The 16694-nt window shown below is 34.5% G+C and overlaps 1 protein-coding gene and 1 long non-coding RNA gene across 3 annotated transcripts in view; one reads left to right on the forward strand and one right to left on the reverse strand.

The window, feature by feature from the left end:
* pins (G-protein-signaling modulator pins) overlaps positions 1 to 16694 on the forward strand; it is a 58068-nt gene that overhangs the window by 25281 nt on the left and 16093 nt on the right. The window contains exons 7-11 of one of the 2 annotated variants that reach the window (XM_067109111.1): positions 1122 to 1386; positions 1571 to 1735; positions 3454 to 3555; positions 6356 to 6581; positions 8832 to 9031. In XM_067109111.1, coding sequence (XP_066965212.1) covers positions 1122 to 1386; positions 1571 to 1735; positions 3454 to 3555; positions 6356 to 6581; positions 8832 to 9031 — 958 coding nt within the window. The remainder of the gene's footprint in view (positions 1 to 1121; positions 1387 to 1570; positions 1736 to 3453; positions 3556 to 6355; positions 6582 to 8831; positions 9032 to 16694) is intronic. The other variant, XM_067109112.1, reaches the window with a different exon arrangement.
* Positions 9174 to 16694, reverse strand: part of LOC136841808 (uncharacterized) — a 30843-nt gene continuing 23322 nt past the window's right edge. Inside the window, exon 4 of the long non-coding RNA XR_010854093.1 lies at positions 9174 to 13644. This is a non-coding gene — a long non-coding RNA (uncharacterized lncRNA). The remainder of the gene's footprint in view (positions 13645 to 16694) is intronic.

The following is a 16694-nucleotide window of genomic DNA, read 5'->3' on the forward strand; positions in this document are numbered from 1 at the left end:
TCAAATCATTTTGTGTTTGTATGATGTTAAAATGGGCTGTTTTCCCAATTATGCAATTTATTTAAACCAAAGCTGTTGCTTTACTAGACTTTTTTTAAATACATTTATTCACTACTAATGTTTAATGATTGCTTCTTGCTTTGGTGCCTTTACCATTTTTTTTAAATAAGAGTTTATGTAGACATTTCTTGTAAACATGAAACTTTTTTTTTTTTTTTGTTAGAGCATAAAATTATTTGCATTTATATATGAAAAACAGCTCAGTTTGTCACTGCTGTATTTACATTTCTGCTGTTTCTTTTGCACATCCTTCTTTGGAAGCAATAATTGAGAATGGTAAAGCATTCAGGTTAGCCTATGCTTCATAATTTCTGGTTTTGGTTTTTATTGACAGTACAGTATTACAGTTGAATTAGTTTAGTGTATTTCAGAGCACTGTAACTGTAGTATTCATTTGCAACAGCTCAGGTGTTTTTGATGATTCCCATACCCTGAAACTGTGTTGCTGTTCAGCTCCTAAGATATCCCATTACTCATGAAATTTTGTACTTGAATTCCAGTGCAGCAAATAATTAATTCCCTCTTTACTTTGTGTTAGCAAAACTGAGTTTTGCATAACAAAATGGTAAAGTTAAAAAGCTTTCAAATAGTAAAGAACCAGGGCAGTGGTTGAAAGAATTCTGTTCATAAAAATCCCTAATATTATGTGTTAATCACTAAAATCAGGCTTCACATATAGTAGCTTTTCTCAGCTTATTTGTGTGCCAAAGCATTGATGCTCACTGGAGCCTTTTCAACTTTTAGTAGAAATTCATATTTCTGGGATTTTATCTGTGATATCAGCTTTGGGTTATTAGATGATGAATAAGATGTTCTTTATCCTGTACTGGAATTCTGCTTTGTCTCGTAAGGTGACATGAAAGACTTGATGGAAATTAGGTTAATGTGCCTAACATTTGGGGTTGCTGAGGTTCAAACCAGTCAAATTAGTATTACAGAATTTCAGAATTTTATGTTCAATTACTTAAAACCTTAGTGTGGAAGATTGTATGTGATAAGAAGGATTAGTTGCCATTTACTACCGTTTTAGATGAAGTATTGTTATTTAAATTTTTTTGCAGGAAAACTTTACAATTAGCGCAAGAATTAGGAGATAGAGCAGTGGAGGCCCAGGCTTGCTACTCTTTAGGCAACACGTACACCTTATTGCGAGACTACCCAATGGCTATTCACTACCATTTACGGCATTTGGCAATAGCACAGGAATTAGCAGACAAAGTAGGAGAAGGAAGAGCATGTTGGAGTTTAGGAAATGCATATTCTTCTACAAATAACCACGAAAAAGCTCTTCAGTATGCCAATAGACATTTAGAAATCTCAAAAGAAGTAAGTTTTATAATGGTACTTTTGTTTGTTGTTATTTTTGAAGTTTATGAACACAGTTTACAGTACTGTAGTTTAATTCATACATACTGTAGAAATTCATAGACTTCACATGGTATATATAGGATGATTTTTTACTTGGTAAGAAATTTGTTTGGTGATTAAATGGGTATAATTTTGTTCACAGATAGGAGATAAAACAGGCCAAGCAGCAGCCCAGATGAATTTAACAGACATTAGAAAGGCATTGGGGCTTCCTCCAACACCTGCTGATTCTGATTCAGTGGAAACATCCGAAGATTCAAAGTCACGAGCACGTAGGAAATCTATGGAGAACATGGACCTCCTCAAGGTTTGTTCAGCTGTTTTTAAGGAAGGGTTTCACTCTCATTGGTTTGTTTACGATTATTTTAGCATGATAGTTCATTAAATGTATTTTTTGGTGGGGACTGCTTCTGTTTATACTTTAGTCATTAATTTTGATGTATGGATGAAAATTTAAGATAAATTTGAGATTTACTGTCTGGCTTAGCAAAAAAAAATTTTATTTTATTTAAAGAATCTCCTTGAATAACACATACATTACTCGGCTGCTTAATTGTAACCTTGGTCATTCAATTTTGCTGATATATTCTCTTCCACCAGTGAATACAATCGGTACTTTAACTGATACAGTGCTAAATGGTTGTGCTGCATTTGTTTCGATAGTTTTTGCTATGTTTATATGTCATCTGTAACATTATGTATGATGGTCTTCTTCAAGATTAGCACTTCCATGAGGCATTGATTACATAAACATGGCATCATTTCTCATATTTTTGTTTATACTTTCACTAACAGTATGCTATTTAAGTTTTTGTGAAGCTGTTGATTATTTTTTTTTTTTTTTTTTTTGCCTTGCATATACAAAGAACTTTATATAGTATATGACCTTAGCAGTAGTTAAGATACGTTTCCAAATTTGTTAGTGTGAAGTCCAAGGCAGCTATAAATTTAGTGTTCTAAGTGGAAGATAAGTGAAAAGTCATGACATTAAGCCTTAATTTTTTTTAGAAGGCTTATAAGTAAGGCTTGCAACATGGTTATATCTTTCTTAGACTTGGAGTAAATGGTTTCCAACTTTATATTAAAAATTTTCAGTGTATTGTATTATGATATTTTCCTCACTGTTGTGAAAGAGCATTTGTTAGGCTTAACCAAAAGGTGAATTATTTTGTTAAAACTTCATTTGATATAAGGGAAGCCTGATCATGTTGTAATTTTTATATTAAAAACTGGTCTGTAGTGTATAAATATGAAAATTTTTTATGACCTTAATAGTAGAATTCCTTATATTAACTTTTGAAGAAAAAAAAGTAAACAGTAAAATTCCCGTTCATTTCACATTACTATTCATACAGAATTTTATAGAACTATTAGTAAATACATGTACAGATACTTGGTGCAAACTGCCCCACATTATGAGTGTTGATCACTACATAAAAATTTATATCTGTTAATGGACAAAATGTCTGTCAGAACTTATGCTATATGTAGTTAAATTATTCCCTAATCTCCATGGCAATAGTGTAATTAGACTTACTAATTATAGGTTACAATGAATCATGTATCTTCATGGCAACTGTATATTTAGACCTGTCAATGTATTAGAAGTATTTTTTCCATTTTTTGCATGACTTCTGTTGTACAAATAATTTTTTTCAGTTTTTTATTAGTTTCGAATGGTGGAGCTACATCTTAACTACCGAGCTTAAAAGAAAAACCCACATAAAAAGAAAGTCTCATTTTTTATCGTACAGTCTAGCCATAGGTTTTTCAACCTACTGAGTAATTACATTCATTTGTTAAGCTGTATAGCAGTATTACACAGTTATTGCAGAATTTTTTTAGCAGAGTTGTGTAATAGTTTTTTCTTTCTAGAGTTATTTTGGCAGAGATGTGTACTAGTTTTTTTCTTTCTGTCGTCAAAATGGAGCATTTTAAACCATTTTATCAGATTGATTTTATAGTTGCCAGATCATCATTACATGAATGTTTTTCACCAAGGTTAAGTCCTCATGGACATTTCAGATGACCCCAGATGCCAAGGGTGTCCTGCAGAAATATCAGAGTGAAGACTCAGGTTCTCACAATGGTCCATCATTCGCCTTTAGTCCTTCTGCTGATATGAATGTGCGTTTTTTTTATTTTGCTTCATTTAGTTTTTAGGTTTTGAATCTAAAATTTTTATTTTCTTACCCCACTGATTTAAAACTCCATGTGTAATTGTTAAAACATTTAGAATTGTGCTTTTTTCTTAAAGAATTTTTTCTTCATGAATTCCTTACAAAAATTGGTTGTCCATAAATCATTTATTTTGATTAAAATGTTTGTCATATGGCTTTGTGTATGTATAGAGAAACATTAAGTTCTGAACAGTAAAACAAATACAGGTTGACCATCACTAATCCGACAATCAGTAGTCCGGAACAATCAGTAATCTGGCACAAATTTTGGCTAGAGTAATTTCTAATGTTTCCGCACTAATTTTCAAATTTCCCGGTCACTGCGCTAACTCGCTCACGCTACCGCTTCGATTTGGTGGCGCAGTGTGCTGCATCAACAAACTGGTAGCCTAGCCTACATTATACTGAACTCTATTCACATATTAACATAAATTGCAATCAATGTTTTGTTTTGGGAATCGATATCGCCGCATTTAACCAAGTTCAAAGCGCTTTTCTTGCTTCTAGTTAGCATAAATGAATATGGATACTTTATTTATTTGGGACAAGGATATTTTTTGTTATACGAAGTGTTTTTAAGTCGAAATATAACAAATAGGTCTCGTTGTGAAATTAATTTAGCTATTTTTTCGTTAATATATGACGTTTGCAGGAATCGCGGCTGGCCGTTTTGGGGGCATATTTTTTTTCTGAGTAAAACAAATCAAGATTCCGTTCGCTATTTTCTCTTGATTTCATCATAATACGAGCTTTACGTATTTATCTTTTATCGGCGTGAAAACAGTAGTAATTTGTATTCTTTCATGCCCAGTAGTTTTGATTAAAATACATTCTCTCCAGTTTTGTTTACGGTCGAGTTTCATCCATGTTGCCGATGCACGATAATTTATAGTCATTAGCAGCTTGAATATTGTTTTCTCAGCTTCAGCTACAACTTGCAGCTTAAAGTTACTGTAGCAGTATATTTCCCTGCCGATCTTTTCTCCAAAGTGAGCAAGGATGTAGTGTAAAAAATATTTCAGTCCTATTGTACAGTACTTAACGTCATTTGTAACATAACTACAGTAATTGTGTATTACCGTACAGTGGTTGAAAAAAAAGCACAACAGTTGTTATCCGATACGATTATTAGCAAAACAACAGTTTCCCGTTCAGTTGTTTATGGCTGTACACATTTACGCAAGAGTATAACGTTACTAACAATACTTTTATCATTCTCTTTTACTTTTTTAACTAGCAGATGGAATAAAGAGATGGAGGAAAAGAAGTTGGTCTATTGTAAGTTGGTCTCTCTCGCTGCCTGCGTGAAATCTAAAAATATTTCCTAAATATTTTCGTATCGGTATTAATTGCTAACCCCATCATAAACTCGAAATATCGTAAGTCGAATTATCGTAACTCGAGCACCACCTGTATTTGATAACTGTCTTTTCTTTATTAACCAACTTGTAGTGATTTATGGGATATTTTAATTCTAGGATGAGGTGCTTAGCTACTGTGTTTCGTGTATTCTAGCCTAATAAATGGCTAATCCGGCAAAATGGCTAATCCGGCACCCTTTAGGTTCCAATGATGCCGGATTAGTGATGGTCAACCTGTTGTAAAAAACTAATCCTTCAAGGGCTGTAGTATTCATTAGTTATCAAAGTACCAAAGTTAAGCCAAAAAATTAGATGTGTTGGAGAGGCATTTAGATATACAGTGCATAGGAAACAAGCAGTTAAAAATTGAATATGGAATTATAAGACCACTGTTAAAGCAGCATAGATACTTAAAAGTTATAATGTAATCCAAAGAAATGGCAACAAAGTTAAAACAGGGACCTCAACTTTAGCTGGGACCAGTACACTGGTTAATGACAAATCATAGTTTAGCGCAGTATTCAGTCTTCAAGTGCAGTGTGAAATTTATTTTGTGAAGGGGTGAGAAAAATGCAGCCAGGAATTTGGAGGGATAAATGCAAGTGATGGCTTTTCCTGTGAAAGCAAAACAGAATTTAACCCGAAACGTAACGTGGTATACCCAAATGCACAGTAATAAATGTAATTTTATTAATTTCATGTTAGAGAATTAGAATTTATTTAATTGCATGTTATCCCTGTTTAATTGTGTAACATTTTTAAAGCTACAATACAAGAAATTCACTGTATGGCATAGCTTGCAGGATAAATTTCGTCAGTAACAAAGTTTCCAATATGGGAAAATTTTTTCTTGTTTTTAGAGATTGCTCTAGACCAGTGTGTGTAATTTGGCTTCTCCTTGTAGCTTTACCTCTTGTATATCGGTAAAAGGTAAACCACAAATTTTTGGCAAGAGTTTGTGCTCAAAATTTGCTTAGTTAACCAGTTACTTGGCTCCAAGCCCAAGTTTATTAGTAATCATGGAACGCGATGCTTGCTCCTTGATATTTGCTTTGTTTCCTGCAACTATATGTCTCCCTGTTTTCTCCCTTTCTCCTTTCTTGACAGTTTAGCACTTTATGACTGAAGGTTGTCTTTAAAGTTTTGTATTTTTAAGTATATTGGGCTTCTGTTCATGATCATAGTTAATAATTGTATTTATGTAGATTCATCACAGCATACTGTATATCTAAATATCTTTCATTTTCCCTATCTTCTTCAGTAAAATTTATTGTTAGTTTATATTAGAAAACTTCATTTAGTCTTATAAACTTCTTTTAATAATGTGTAAATTTTGTCAGAACCTTCCCATACAACTCATTTTAACATGTTTCCCTTTAAAATCAGACTTCAGCAAATGAATCAAATGCTGAGGAAGATAGTTTCTTTGAACTGTTGTCAAGATTTCAAAGTAAACGGATGGATGACCAACGGTGTACCTTATCCATTGATAACAATAAGGAAAATCAGCCTCAACCTCCACAACCTCACCTCCCTCCTCACAGAGAGGCTGGATCACTCTCTTCCACGGGCTCTACCAATGGAACAGCAACTCCCTCAGATAATGGTGCAAGTAAGTTCTGCCGCTTTCTCTAGTATTTCTTTGCTATTACTTTAGATGTGAATAACATATGGTTAAAGTCATTAATCACAATGTTTAATACTAAATCTTTTGATCGGGATTTTCAAGTTATGTAGTGGATAACTTCTTTCCTCTTATATCTATTGATGTCTGTGATTTTTTTTCTTTCTGGGCCTGTAACAGAAATTCCTTATTAGATCAGTTATGTCATTCCTTCTTTATGCTGATGAAATGTTTTTACCAAGTATTACGTGGGTAAATAACTTGAGATCATAAAATAATAAATTTTGAAAAATTTATAAAACTAAGTAAACAAGATGTGTTCACACTTTGCATTCCCTTGCTTTATTTGGAAGTTTTTAATATTATTTAATATTTTACAACATGTTTTTATTTTTGCCATTAAATATAATTTTCTCTTGAAATGTAGATACTGTACCAGAACACTAATTTATTTTTTATGAAAATATACAAATGGAAAGGGGAGGTCATACTCATACCAAGCAATGGCTTTTTGCATTAATAAGTTTCTATCTTTCATCATATGAAATACTCACTGTTACTTATAAATTGACTCCTTTATTTATTAGGCAGAAATTTTTTGTTATGTAAGTTTACTCATGCATATTAACTTTTAAAACTGATCCATGAATGGCTTTACCCACTTTTCTACCATGCAATTGAAGTTCCAAGTCTCCTGTATTGTTCAAGTTGAGAGGCTTAGTAAAGATGTTCCTTTTTCCATCGCAGTATATAGTGGCAACACTGCATTTTAGTTTGTGAAAGGGAATTCAAAGGCTGTTGTTCATTTTTGCCAGTGCACCCTGTTTATAGTGATTTGCTCCTCAGTCATAGTGGAGACAAGAGTATTCAGAGATGCTTCCAGCACAAGGGTGTATGGTCTTCCTAGAGAAAATGGTGTTGAAAATTATGTATACAGATACAAAATTAATTAGGTGGAAATTTATTGTACATTTCCTGTTGCAGAGACTGTGTATAATATAAGCTTGATTTCTACGTCTTGTACTGAGCTTTTTTTCATTTTATAATAAATAAGATTTTAAATTATATAAATCAACACATGGATATGGACAAGTTAGTGTGTTACACCATACGGAGGTTTACTTTGTAGATGGAAGTCGCATAGAGGTCATACAGTATGTAAAAACTAAGACTTATATATTTTTGCATAGTTTCTGTTTGAAACCATATGAAAAAATGGAGTAAGTGGTTTAAGGAAGCACCAATTCAAATTTCCACACTCCTAGGGCTTGCCTGAAAGGTTTGGTCTTTAATGAGAAGAAAATTTGGAAAGAAAAAATAGAAATATTGGGGGAAGATGAAAAATAAAAAGCAAAGAGCAGTATTGTTGAGAGGTTACTGCAAGGAAGCATTAGTATAGTCTGATTGGCCACTTAAGGCACAATGTTAGTAGTACTCTGTGCCCCATATTCCATAATCATCAACTATTATGTTAGGTGTGATGCCATGGTGCTCACACTACATAACTGAACTTATCCTGTTGCAAGTAATGTTTTTAGGGTAATATTTATGGTAATTAGTTTTATTATAAGTAAAATTTTAGATTTCAGATAAATTACTGTTAATAGGTCTGTTAAATCTGCCTCCATTATTAATTTTTCAATTAAATGCGATCAGTACTTCTAAACTTTAAATAAAGGTGTACTTGTTATTATTTAATCTTTAGAATTTTCCTCAAGTACTGCATAATGCTTAGTTTGCTCTATATTGGTATGTTGGCAGAGTTTTGGCCATCTTATTGGGCAATGAAGGTAAATTTTCATGACTTCAGAGGGTCATGCCTACCACCATTTGAAGAATCTTGAAAAGTTGTTTCGTAGTCTGTAAGTCCACTGACAGATCAGTTACAAGTAATGTTTTTGTTGCTCTTCTTGCTCCATGCATTCCTCAGGGATAGAATTACCAACACCTAGGGTGCCAGAAGTGAATCGTGGTGAGCACTATTTGTAATAAGATTCACACCCTTTTTTTCAAATGTAGCATAGGCTTATAGGCTTAGTGGCAGCTGATGGCATAAATTGCATGTGTTAGTATCCCATAAATTGAGATCATTTATCTCAAAAGACATATTTTACTAAAACTGCAAGTTCAGCATTGTTGTCATTTATCCCAAAAGACATATTTTACTAAACTGCAAGTACAGTGTTGTCAGTAGTTGTTTAGTTTTTCATGAATGTTAACACTTGTGTATACTTACAGATAATTGTGGTGTGTTGGAAGAGTTGATGGAAAGCATTGCAGGAATGCAGAGTAGGAGGATGGATGAGCAGAGAGCCTCATTACCACAACTACCTGGTCTAAATAATCAACAGGCGATACTCCAACGGCTTTCTATAGCAGCAAATGATTCCACGTCTCTTCCAGATGATAATTTCTTTGACATGCTCATGAGATGCCAGGTAGGATTTCACTCTTCTTACACCTTCCTAACAGGAGTTATCACTTCTGTGTTGTACTTTAAATAATCAGAGAATAGGTCCATTCATATGAAATAAACATTGACACAAAGAAATGGTTTACTTTTTATAAGGCTTAGCACATTTTCTTCATGGAAATCCTGCAAGGAATTTCCAAGGTGTTCTTGTGTTTTTTTCTAAATAGTAGTGAAAAATACCCAAACTTCTTTAGTGGCAATAATGGTGGGCTTATACAGATATGAAACAGCCACAAATCTCCCAAAGTTTGATTTAACTATCGTAAAAGTAATGAGAAAAAATATTAGAAGTTTTGTTGATATGTCAAACAACTATCCATATCATAAAAAAAAAAAAAAAAAAAATGCTTAAAAAATTACCTTTAAAATGACCACCTACAAACCCCCGTACTTTGCTGATTAGTGTATCTGACTTAACATACCACCTCAGGTGATGATGTTACGTTTACGTTTAAGTAATTTTTAATGTCATTGTAGTCAGTAATTTTTATTTGTGTTTCTTACTTGTTTTTTGTGAAGTAGAATTATGTTTTTATTCTATGTACTGTTTGGTATTAGTCTTGAAGAATAGCTGTGTTACACTCGCATATAATCTTGAAGAATAGCCATATGCTTTACTCATTAAATGTAGCATCATCACATAAAGTTGGTTGGTTTTATTCAAAATTTCTTTCTTAGTAAAGCATTGTGGGGTTCCTTTGAGTTGCCTTTTTACTGTAATTTGTATAAATTATTGATAAAAGTAGTGAAAATTAGTAGTACCGATATAGAATAAGGCAGTACAGTATACAAAATAAGTATTTTCCATGTCTAAAGAAGGCTATAGTTTCATATTTTGCATGAAAATTGTGAAATTTTAGCTCAATATATTATTAGGCTGTAAAACATTGCAGTGTGATTGCATGGCCTTTATCTAGATATGTAGGAGTATCTTTATATTGATGCTTTAGCTTTTAAAATCTTAAATTATGCAGATCACTCTGATGTGAAATCTGGAAGACTCCATAAACATTACCATATTGCAAACATTTTCATATAGACATTAGATCAATATTATGTTGCTGGTAGCTTCTGTGATATTGCTTTTTAATGCATGAATTGTATGTGTTCTAATACTTTTGTCGCCAGTCACTTTTTATCACACATCTTGGACAGTTTGCTATTGGGTGTTCCAGATGTGTTGGTAAGGTTCTTGCTTTTATTTAAAATTATGCTGTTGAAAATCATCAGCTTAAGAATCTTATAAAGACAATGTAATTACCATATAGTGTTATAATATCAGGTGTTTTAGTTTTTGAAATTTTAATGATGATAGTGTTAGTGTGAACATTGAGATCTGGTATGACCCTTGTGTGAACAGACAGTAGCAAATCTCAATTATATATTTATTCACTTATTCTCTGTCTGATGATTACCCAGCGTTTCTTAGCCTTTATCATCAGTGCTTTTCTCTTACTCTTAATTTTTTTTTATGCATACTGGAACAAAAGCCAGTGCTGCATTGCACAGTTATTCTGGTTTATTTTTTGGTAAAAAATATATTTAATAACAAAGAAAACCAGATTTTCATCAACACAGACATAGCTATTCCCTTTGAAACGACATTCGCTCTTTGAATAGGATCAAGTTACTTAGGATTACTGTAGTGTAATTCTAAAATAATTTAGATTTAAACAGGACACCCAAATGATCCCAGAAATATTTTAAACTTGGGAATGTGCTTAAATTGTGATCTTGTAGTATGGTTTGTGGTTGTTTGCAGGTAATGTAATTTACGTTTTCTTCACTCCATAGTTTGTAATCTAAATGATGTTTTATTACTGTGTTGATTTAGTATGTGGAAGGATTAATTACACTCCTTTGTGTTGCCAATCTTTGATATTTGTTTCATTGTCTTTGTTGTAAGTATAATTGCATGTGCTTGTTATTTTTCATGCTTATGTCTGCAGAAAAAATAGGACACACACATATATGAGGGTAAAGTATGACCTTTGTAGGATGCCATACTCTCAAGCTTTCGTACCTTCCATACTAATGTATTATTGTTCCTCATGTTAAGATTATTGAAAGAATTTTTGGTGTTGTACAATCTTCACACTTTGTATGTTGTAATCATTTGGAAAAATGATACTTAACCTTAAAATACACACACACAAACATAAGCAAATGCAGATAACTCTCCATTTACAGGGGGGTTACATTCCTAAGGACATTAATTAAATGAAAATTATGTAAATAAATCAAAATTTCTCCATAAGAATTGGTGGTAATCAGGGGGTTATTATCAGTTTACTTTCATTCCCTTTGCTGTCCTTCCAATTTGTGCCGATGGCCTGGCAACAACTCCACATTTCCCCATATGTATGAAACAATGGTATAATAACCCTCTTAAGTTCAGAGGCAGTGGAATCTGAGAGATAATTTCGCTCATGGTGTTGCTGCTTCTTACCTGTATTAAAGTGGGGAATTTGTGTAAATAGACCATTATTTCCTGTAAGTCTATCTCTAAAGTGAAAATGTGTATTTAGAACCCATGTAAATGGAGACTTATCTGCATAAACATCATAGTAATTGACTACATATTGTAAGTTGTTCTGTTTCAAGCTCCTCCTTTACTAATTATTGTAATAATTATTGTAATAAGGTGATTACTGTTCTGTATTATTTATTAGCTTCAGTGATGATGGTTGACCACATTACAGTCCAAGCTACACTGTATAGCTGTCAATGCTTTGTGTAGTACATTTTGGCTGGTAGTTATAATTAACTTACAATAAATATAACAGATCAGAATTGTAATACCAGATGAAAATTAGTAGGTATGGAATTAGTAGCATCTATCCAAAATGCAAAATGTATCATCATCAACCGATTTGCTTCAGTTGAGGAATAATCCTTCAGATATACACAGATAAAAGAAAAAATCTGTCTTACTCATGTACTTTGCCTATTGCATATCATTCAGCTTAGAGATGTATTTGTTCTTGAAAGTCAAAGAGCTCACATTGAATGTCATTGCTTGAGATCAGTTCCTTAAAAAGCACAGGCCTCTAAAAGTGCTTCTTTATTTACAGCTTTCTTTCATTTTTTGTATCTTTCCCCATTGGATCAAAGGCAGTTTGACCCCTTTTTTAATCTAATGAAGTTATAAGGATACTTCATCTTGGAAATTTTTACACTGATACATCCCAATTAAAAGTACAGTATTGTATTGTAGTTCCTGTTTGGCAGGCATTTGATATGTTCAGCACTTGGTGCAATTGATTTTGGATGATTGTAACTAAAAGTACATTTTTGCTGTCAACTCTTTTCATAATTTCCTTCACCAGATATGTAAGCTAATTGACCCAGTATTCTCATCCCTTGTGTTGTGTTCTTTGCGTGTGTGTGTGTTTGTGTGTATAAAGCATATTTATCTGTACTTATGAGAAGTCGTGCAGTAAGTTTTGTGTCCTGTGCCAATAGTGAAAACATCAGTGTAAAGGAGTTAATTACTGAATGGAAATCTTGATCTGAGGTTGTTTGGCACAGTTTTAGCATAGGACAAGGTGCTAGTAGAGAAGGGATCATAATGCTGAATTTGGTGATTTCTTCAGCATTGGAGTTGGATAAATTGTGGTTAACACATGGCATTTGATCTTCCTTCTTTCTTTGTTGATTGTGGCCAAGAGACTGTTTCTACCCCATGTTTTTCCCAAGATAAATGTAATGAAACTTTACATGCCATCCACCTCTGACTTGAACCTGCGTGGCTGAAAGCCAGATTGATGTGTTTGATTATACAAGAGGCATTATCAAATTTTTTAAGTCTCATTTTTCCATTTTCTCAATAAGAGGAATACAGTGGTGATAATAACTAATGAATAACTAGGCTTCTCTTGTAGACCTCAGATAAATGACGTGACTCCAGGTGACCTTTGGGAAAGCTACCGTAATAAATTTAGAAACAGCTCAAGTCACTGGAAATTACTTGGAATACTGATATACTTTGAGCAACGAACCATGATAAACCACTGGCCTACAGATTTTCTTGTAAGAATTAGAATCATTGTCTTTGAAACACTGATGAATTTTTAGTCTTGGAACTTTCATTCCAGGACTTGTCAATGAGAATGACATCCTATTGTGATCAGCACACCAGTAAAAGAGAACTACTTCACTATACACCTAGAAAAAATAATAAGGAATGGCTTTCTTCCTCTTCAGTGAAATACTCTTGATTGAGACAGATCCTGTATCCCGAGAAGAAGAAAATCCAATGTACTAGGTATACACTGGGACTATGGGTACTCTCCTACTATCATCATCAAATTAATAATTACACTGAATAATTTTGGGAGAAGGCCCAAGCAGTGAATAAATGCTGAAGAAATGGGAAGAGGAAACAATACAAAGAAAATACTGTGTATATATATTATCACTTTTCAGGTATACAATTTCTTCAGTAATTTATTCCCAAATATCAATACCCTGCTTATCTTGAGTCGGGGCAGACAAACCCCCTAACAACTGTCAACTAACATGAAGAGAAGTACATGAGGCATGACAGCTCCCACCATCAACATCTTCCAAACTTATCTGCAAAACATAATATTGTATAAAAAATATAAGACCTCGAAGCTGCATCATAAATTTAGAAAATACAGTATTCATTGTTAAAATTGGCCCCAAAGGAAATACCAGTATAAAAAAAAAAAAAAAGTTTGGCCACAAAATTTGCCTCTGCTTAAGTCTTCATTATAGAAAATAAATGATGGAAGAGATGCCAAAGATAAATCATGATAAATACAAGTATAATGAAACCAAATTATAAATAGAACATATTTATATTTAAGAGTCTAGTGGAGGAAATTTTAAATATGACATAAAACTTTACTGAAACTAACATCTGCCCAAACAAGGGTATAGAGAAAAAGTCAACCTCTCCCACAGTAGAATGATTCTTGAACGCCACCTTGTGTAAAAAATGGATAACCTTCATGTTGAAGAGGTATAGCCTCTTGTTGATACTGAATAGGCTGTGCTGAAATCCTGTCATCAGTAGGAAGAGGGTATCAAGCCAAATGATTCACTACATATTAAAAAATTTGGAAGGCCACAACAAACAGCTTTCTTCATTGTAAATTCTGATGACGGATTGTGCTAGTGGTTTTCAAGAAAGCCAGTCGCCAATGTTAGCATCTTGACCAAAACTATGGTGAATTAACTAAGAGGCAGATTATTTGCTTAATATAAGCTAACTGCTTATTGAAAATCCTTTGAACAACTGTCACGGTTTTCTCAATATTAAATTTAAGGCATTTATATACTGTACAGTAATCCCTTAATTATTCGAATCTCCATTATCCAAAACTCGACATTATTTGACACACCCAGACCAGGGACCAAGGCTGCAAAGAGATATGTGTATATATATATATATTATATATACTGTATATATAAATTTTAAAACATTTGAAAAACCACCCTCCAGTGGTTGTCATTTACTAGAGATAGAAAAGAAGAGGTAATGTAAAGTGTATTTATGCAGTATATTTTGTCACAAAATATGGGGAAAAAGATAAATGATTGCCTTTTGCATAAAGTTTCAGTTCAAAGTGTGATGGTTGTTGTTTATAAAGATATTGAGTGTTAAAGTTATGTATGTGGTATGGAAGAGGTCAGGTGAGGAAGGGTACAGAGATGCCCTCAAACACCCCTATATTTTTTACTCACCATTATTCAGATGTTGCCATCATATGATGGCACCTTGGCACCTCAACTTAACAGACCTTAGATTAGCAGATTTCATTACTTAGGACACGTCTGAGTCCAATTAAAAATATCCCATACTTATTGGAGGTGGGACAAAAGGATGTAAGTGGAATCTCATCACCATTAACAAACAAGTTCCTGGGTTTGCTCATAAGCATGGCAAAATCAGGAAGATACTTTTAGCTCTGATTCCTGTCCTGGCAGAGATTCAGATCAGCTTTGGTGGGTTGTCCTAGACCCACTGTTGTTTCACAGGAGTGAAGCAATAGTGGCACCATGTTCAGCTAACCACAACTGCCCTTCTCTCCTGGTGCAAGTCACAGAGGGAGGGGTAGCAGGACAACAAGAACCACTTACGGGGGGTTCTAAGAACTCTCCCTCCTTCCAAAATGCATTGGTTTATGGATGCACTGAAGGATGGCTAGAACACTCTTCAGAATTATTTGTGGAGGATTCTTCTCACTGTAGGACTTGCCTCATCAGCAGAGCAGTGTTCCAGGAACAAGGAAAACGTAGGCTTCCCAGCAGGTTTCCGAGGACAGTTGATAGGTTACCTGATAGTGCCCTTGTTACAGCACAACTGTACAGGAGTTGCAATTCAAGTAGGAGGCTCTTCCCAGGGTTGAGCTTTTTCACCAAACAGGAAGTGACAGTTTTGTCCCTTGTCCCACTCCACAGAAGTTATAATGAAAGTTATATTCCATTAATTTGGGGATGTTCTGGATTTTACACAGTTCTTCATTTGACCTGTTCCTTGTTGGGTGATCAGTGTTTTATCACCATTGACCTGTTCCTTGTTGGGTGGTGAGTGTTTTATCACCATGTTTTCAGTTGGCACTGGCTACTCTTAATGGCAGCTAGTCCAGTGGTGTCTGGTGCTGATAACTCGTGAACAGAGGTCTCTCCCTCCAGTCAGTGTGTGCTGCCGACTCTTGTGAACAGAGGTGTTCTCCAGTCAGAGTGGTAGTTCAGCAGGTCTTGGACTTATCATTCATCTTTGGTGAGACTCTCCCCTTTCAGGCTATGCTGTATGGCTTGCACTCAGCTGTCAGTCAGTCTTCAGTCCAAGACCTTGGATTTCCCCACTTAGTGGGATTATCCATGCTTGACTGGTTTTATGGGACTTATGTTTCCTCCATCAATCATGTCATTTCAAATGGGAAGTAAACTGGTCCTTCGCATCCTAGCCCAAACACCTTATTAGCCCCTGGGCAAAGCCTTATTGGGGAGACCTCCCAGAATGGTCTGTTTCACCAACACATTCTCGTTGCAGAATAGAGAGTTTTGTCTAGTATCCTATTCAGTCTTGGAGGGCTCAGGTCTCTCTCTCCTTCCTTTCTCCTGTCCTGAGAGTGAAGCATTGCCTCAGGATTTCAGTTAGTCGTTCTGGATGGGATGGTTTTTCTTTCACCTATTGTGAGCTGTAAGATTTTTCATGAAGGACTCATGTCTTAATTTGGAGTACCAGCTCCTTTTCTTCATCTTCAGGTAGCACTGGAGGTAGTGTCTAGGAACACCCTTTTTCAGACTTCGAGGTACCAGACAACTTATGACTCCTCTGAGGAGGATGTCACCCACCATACTCGCTTGAAGATACACAAAGGCAGGGCATAAGACTGGCCTTGGCCCTTTGAAATGAACTTCTGGGCAATGAAGGCAGGCTTCAAGGTTGTAAGCACCCTTTCCTTCATTCTACCAGAGGGATGTTAACCACAGGCCCCTAGATATTTCCCGGGACTTGCTGTGGTTCCCAACAGGTTGTGTAGGCACCCAGCTCCTTCTGGACAAGAAAAGATACTTCAGCTCAGTGAAAGTTTGGGGGGGGGGATAATGACTGGACTTCTCTCTTTTCTGTATCAGCATCTATGCCAAAG

Source organism: Macrobrachium rosenbergii, chromosome 9, assembly GCF_040412425.1.
Source record: "Macrobrachium rosenbergii isolate ZJJX-2024 chromosome 9, ASM4041242v1, whole genome shotgun sequence".
NCBI classification, from domain to species: domain Eukaryota; kingdom Metazoa; phylum Arthropoda; class Malacostraca; order Decapoda; family Palaemonidae; genus Macrobrachium; species Macrobrachium rosenbergii.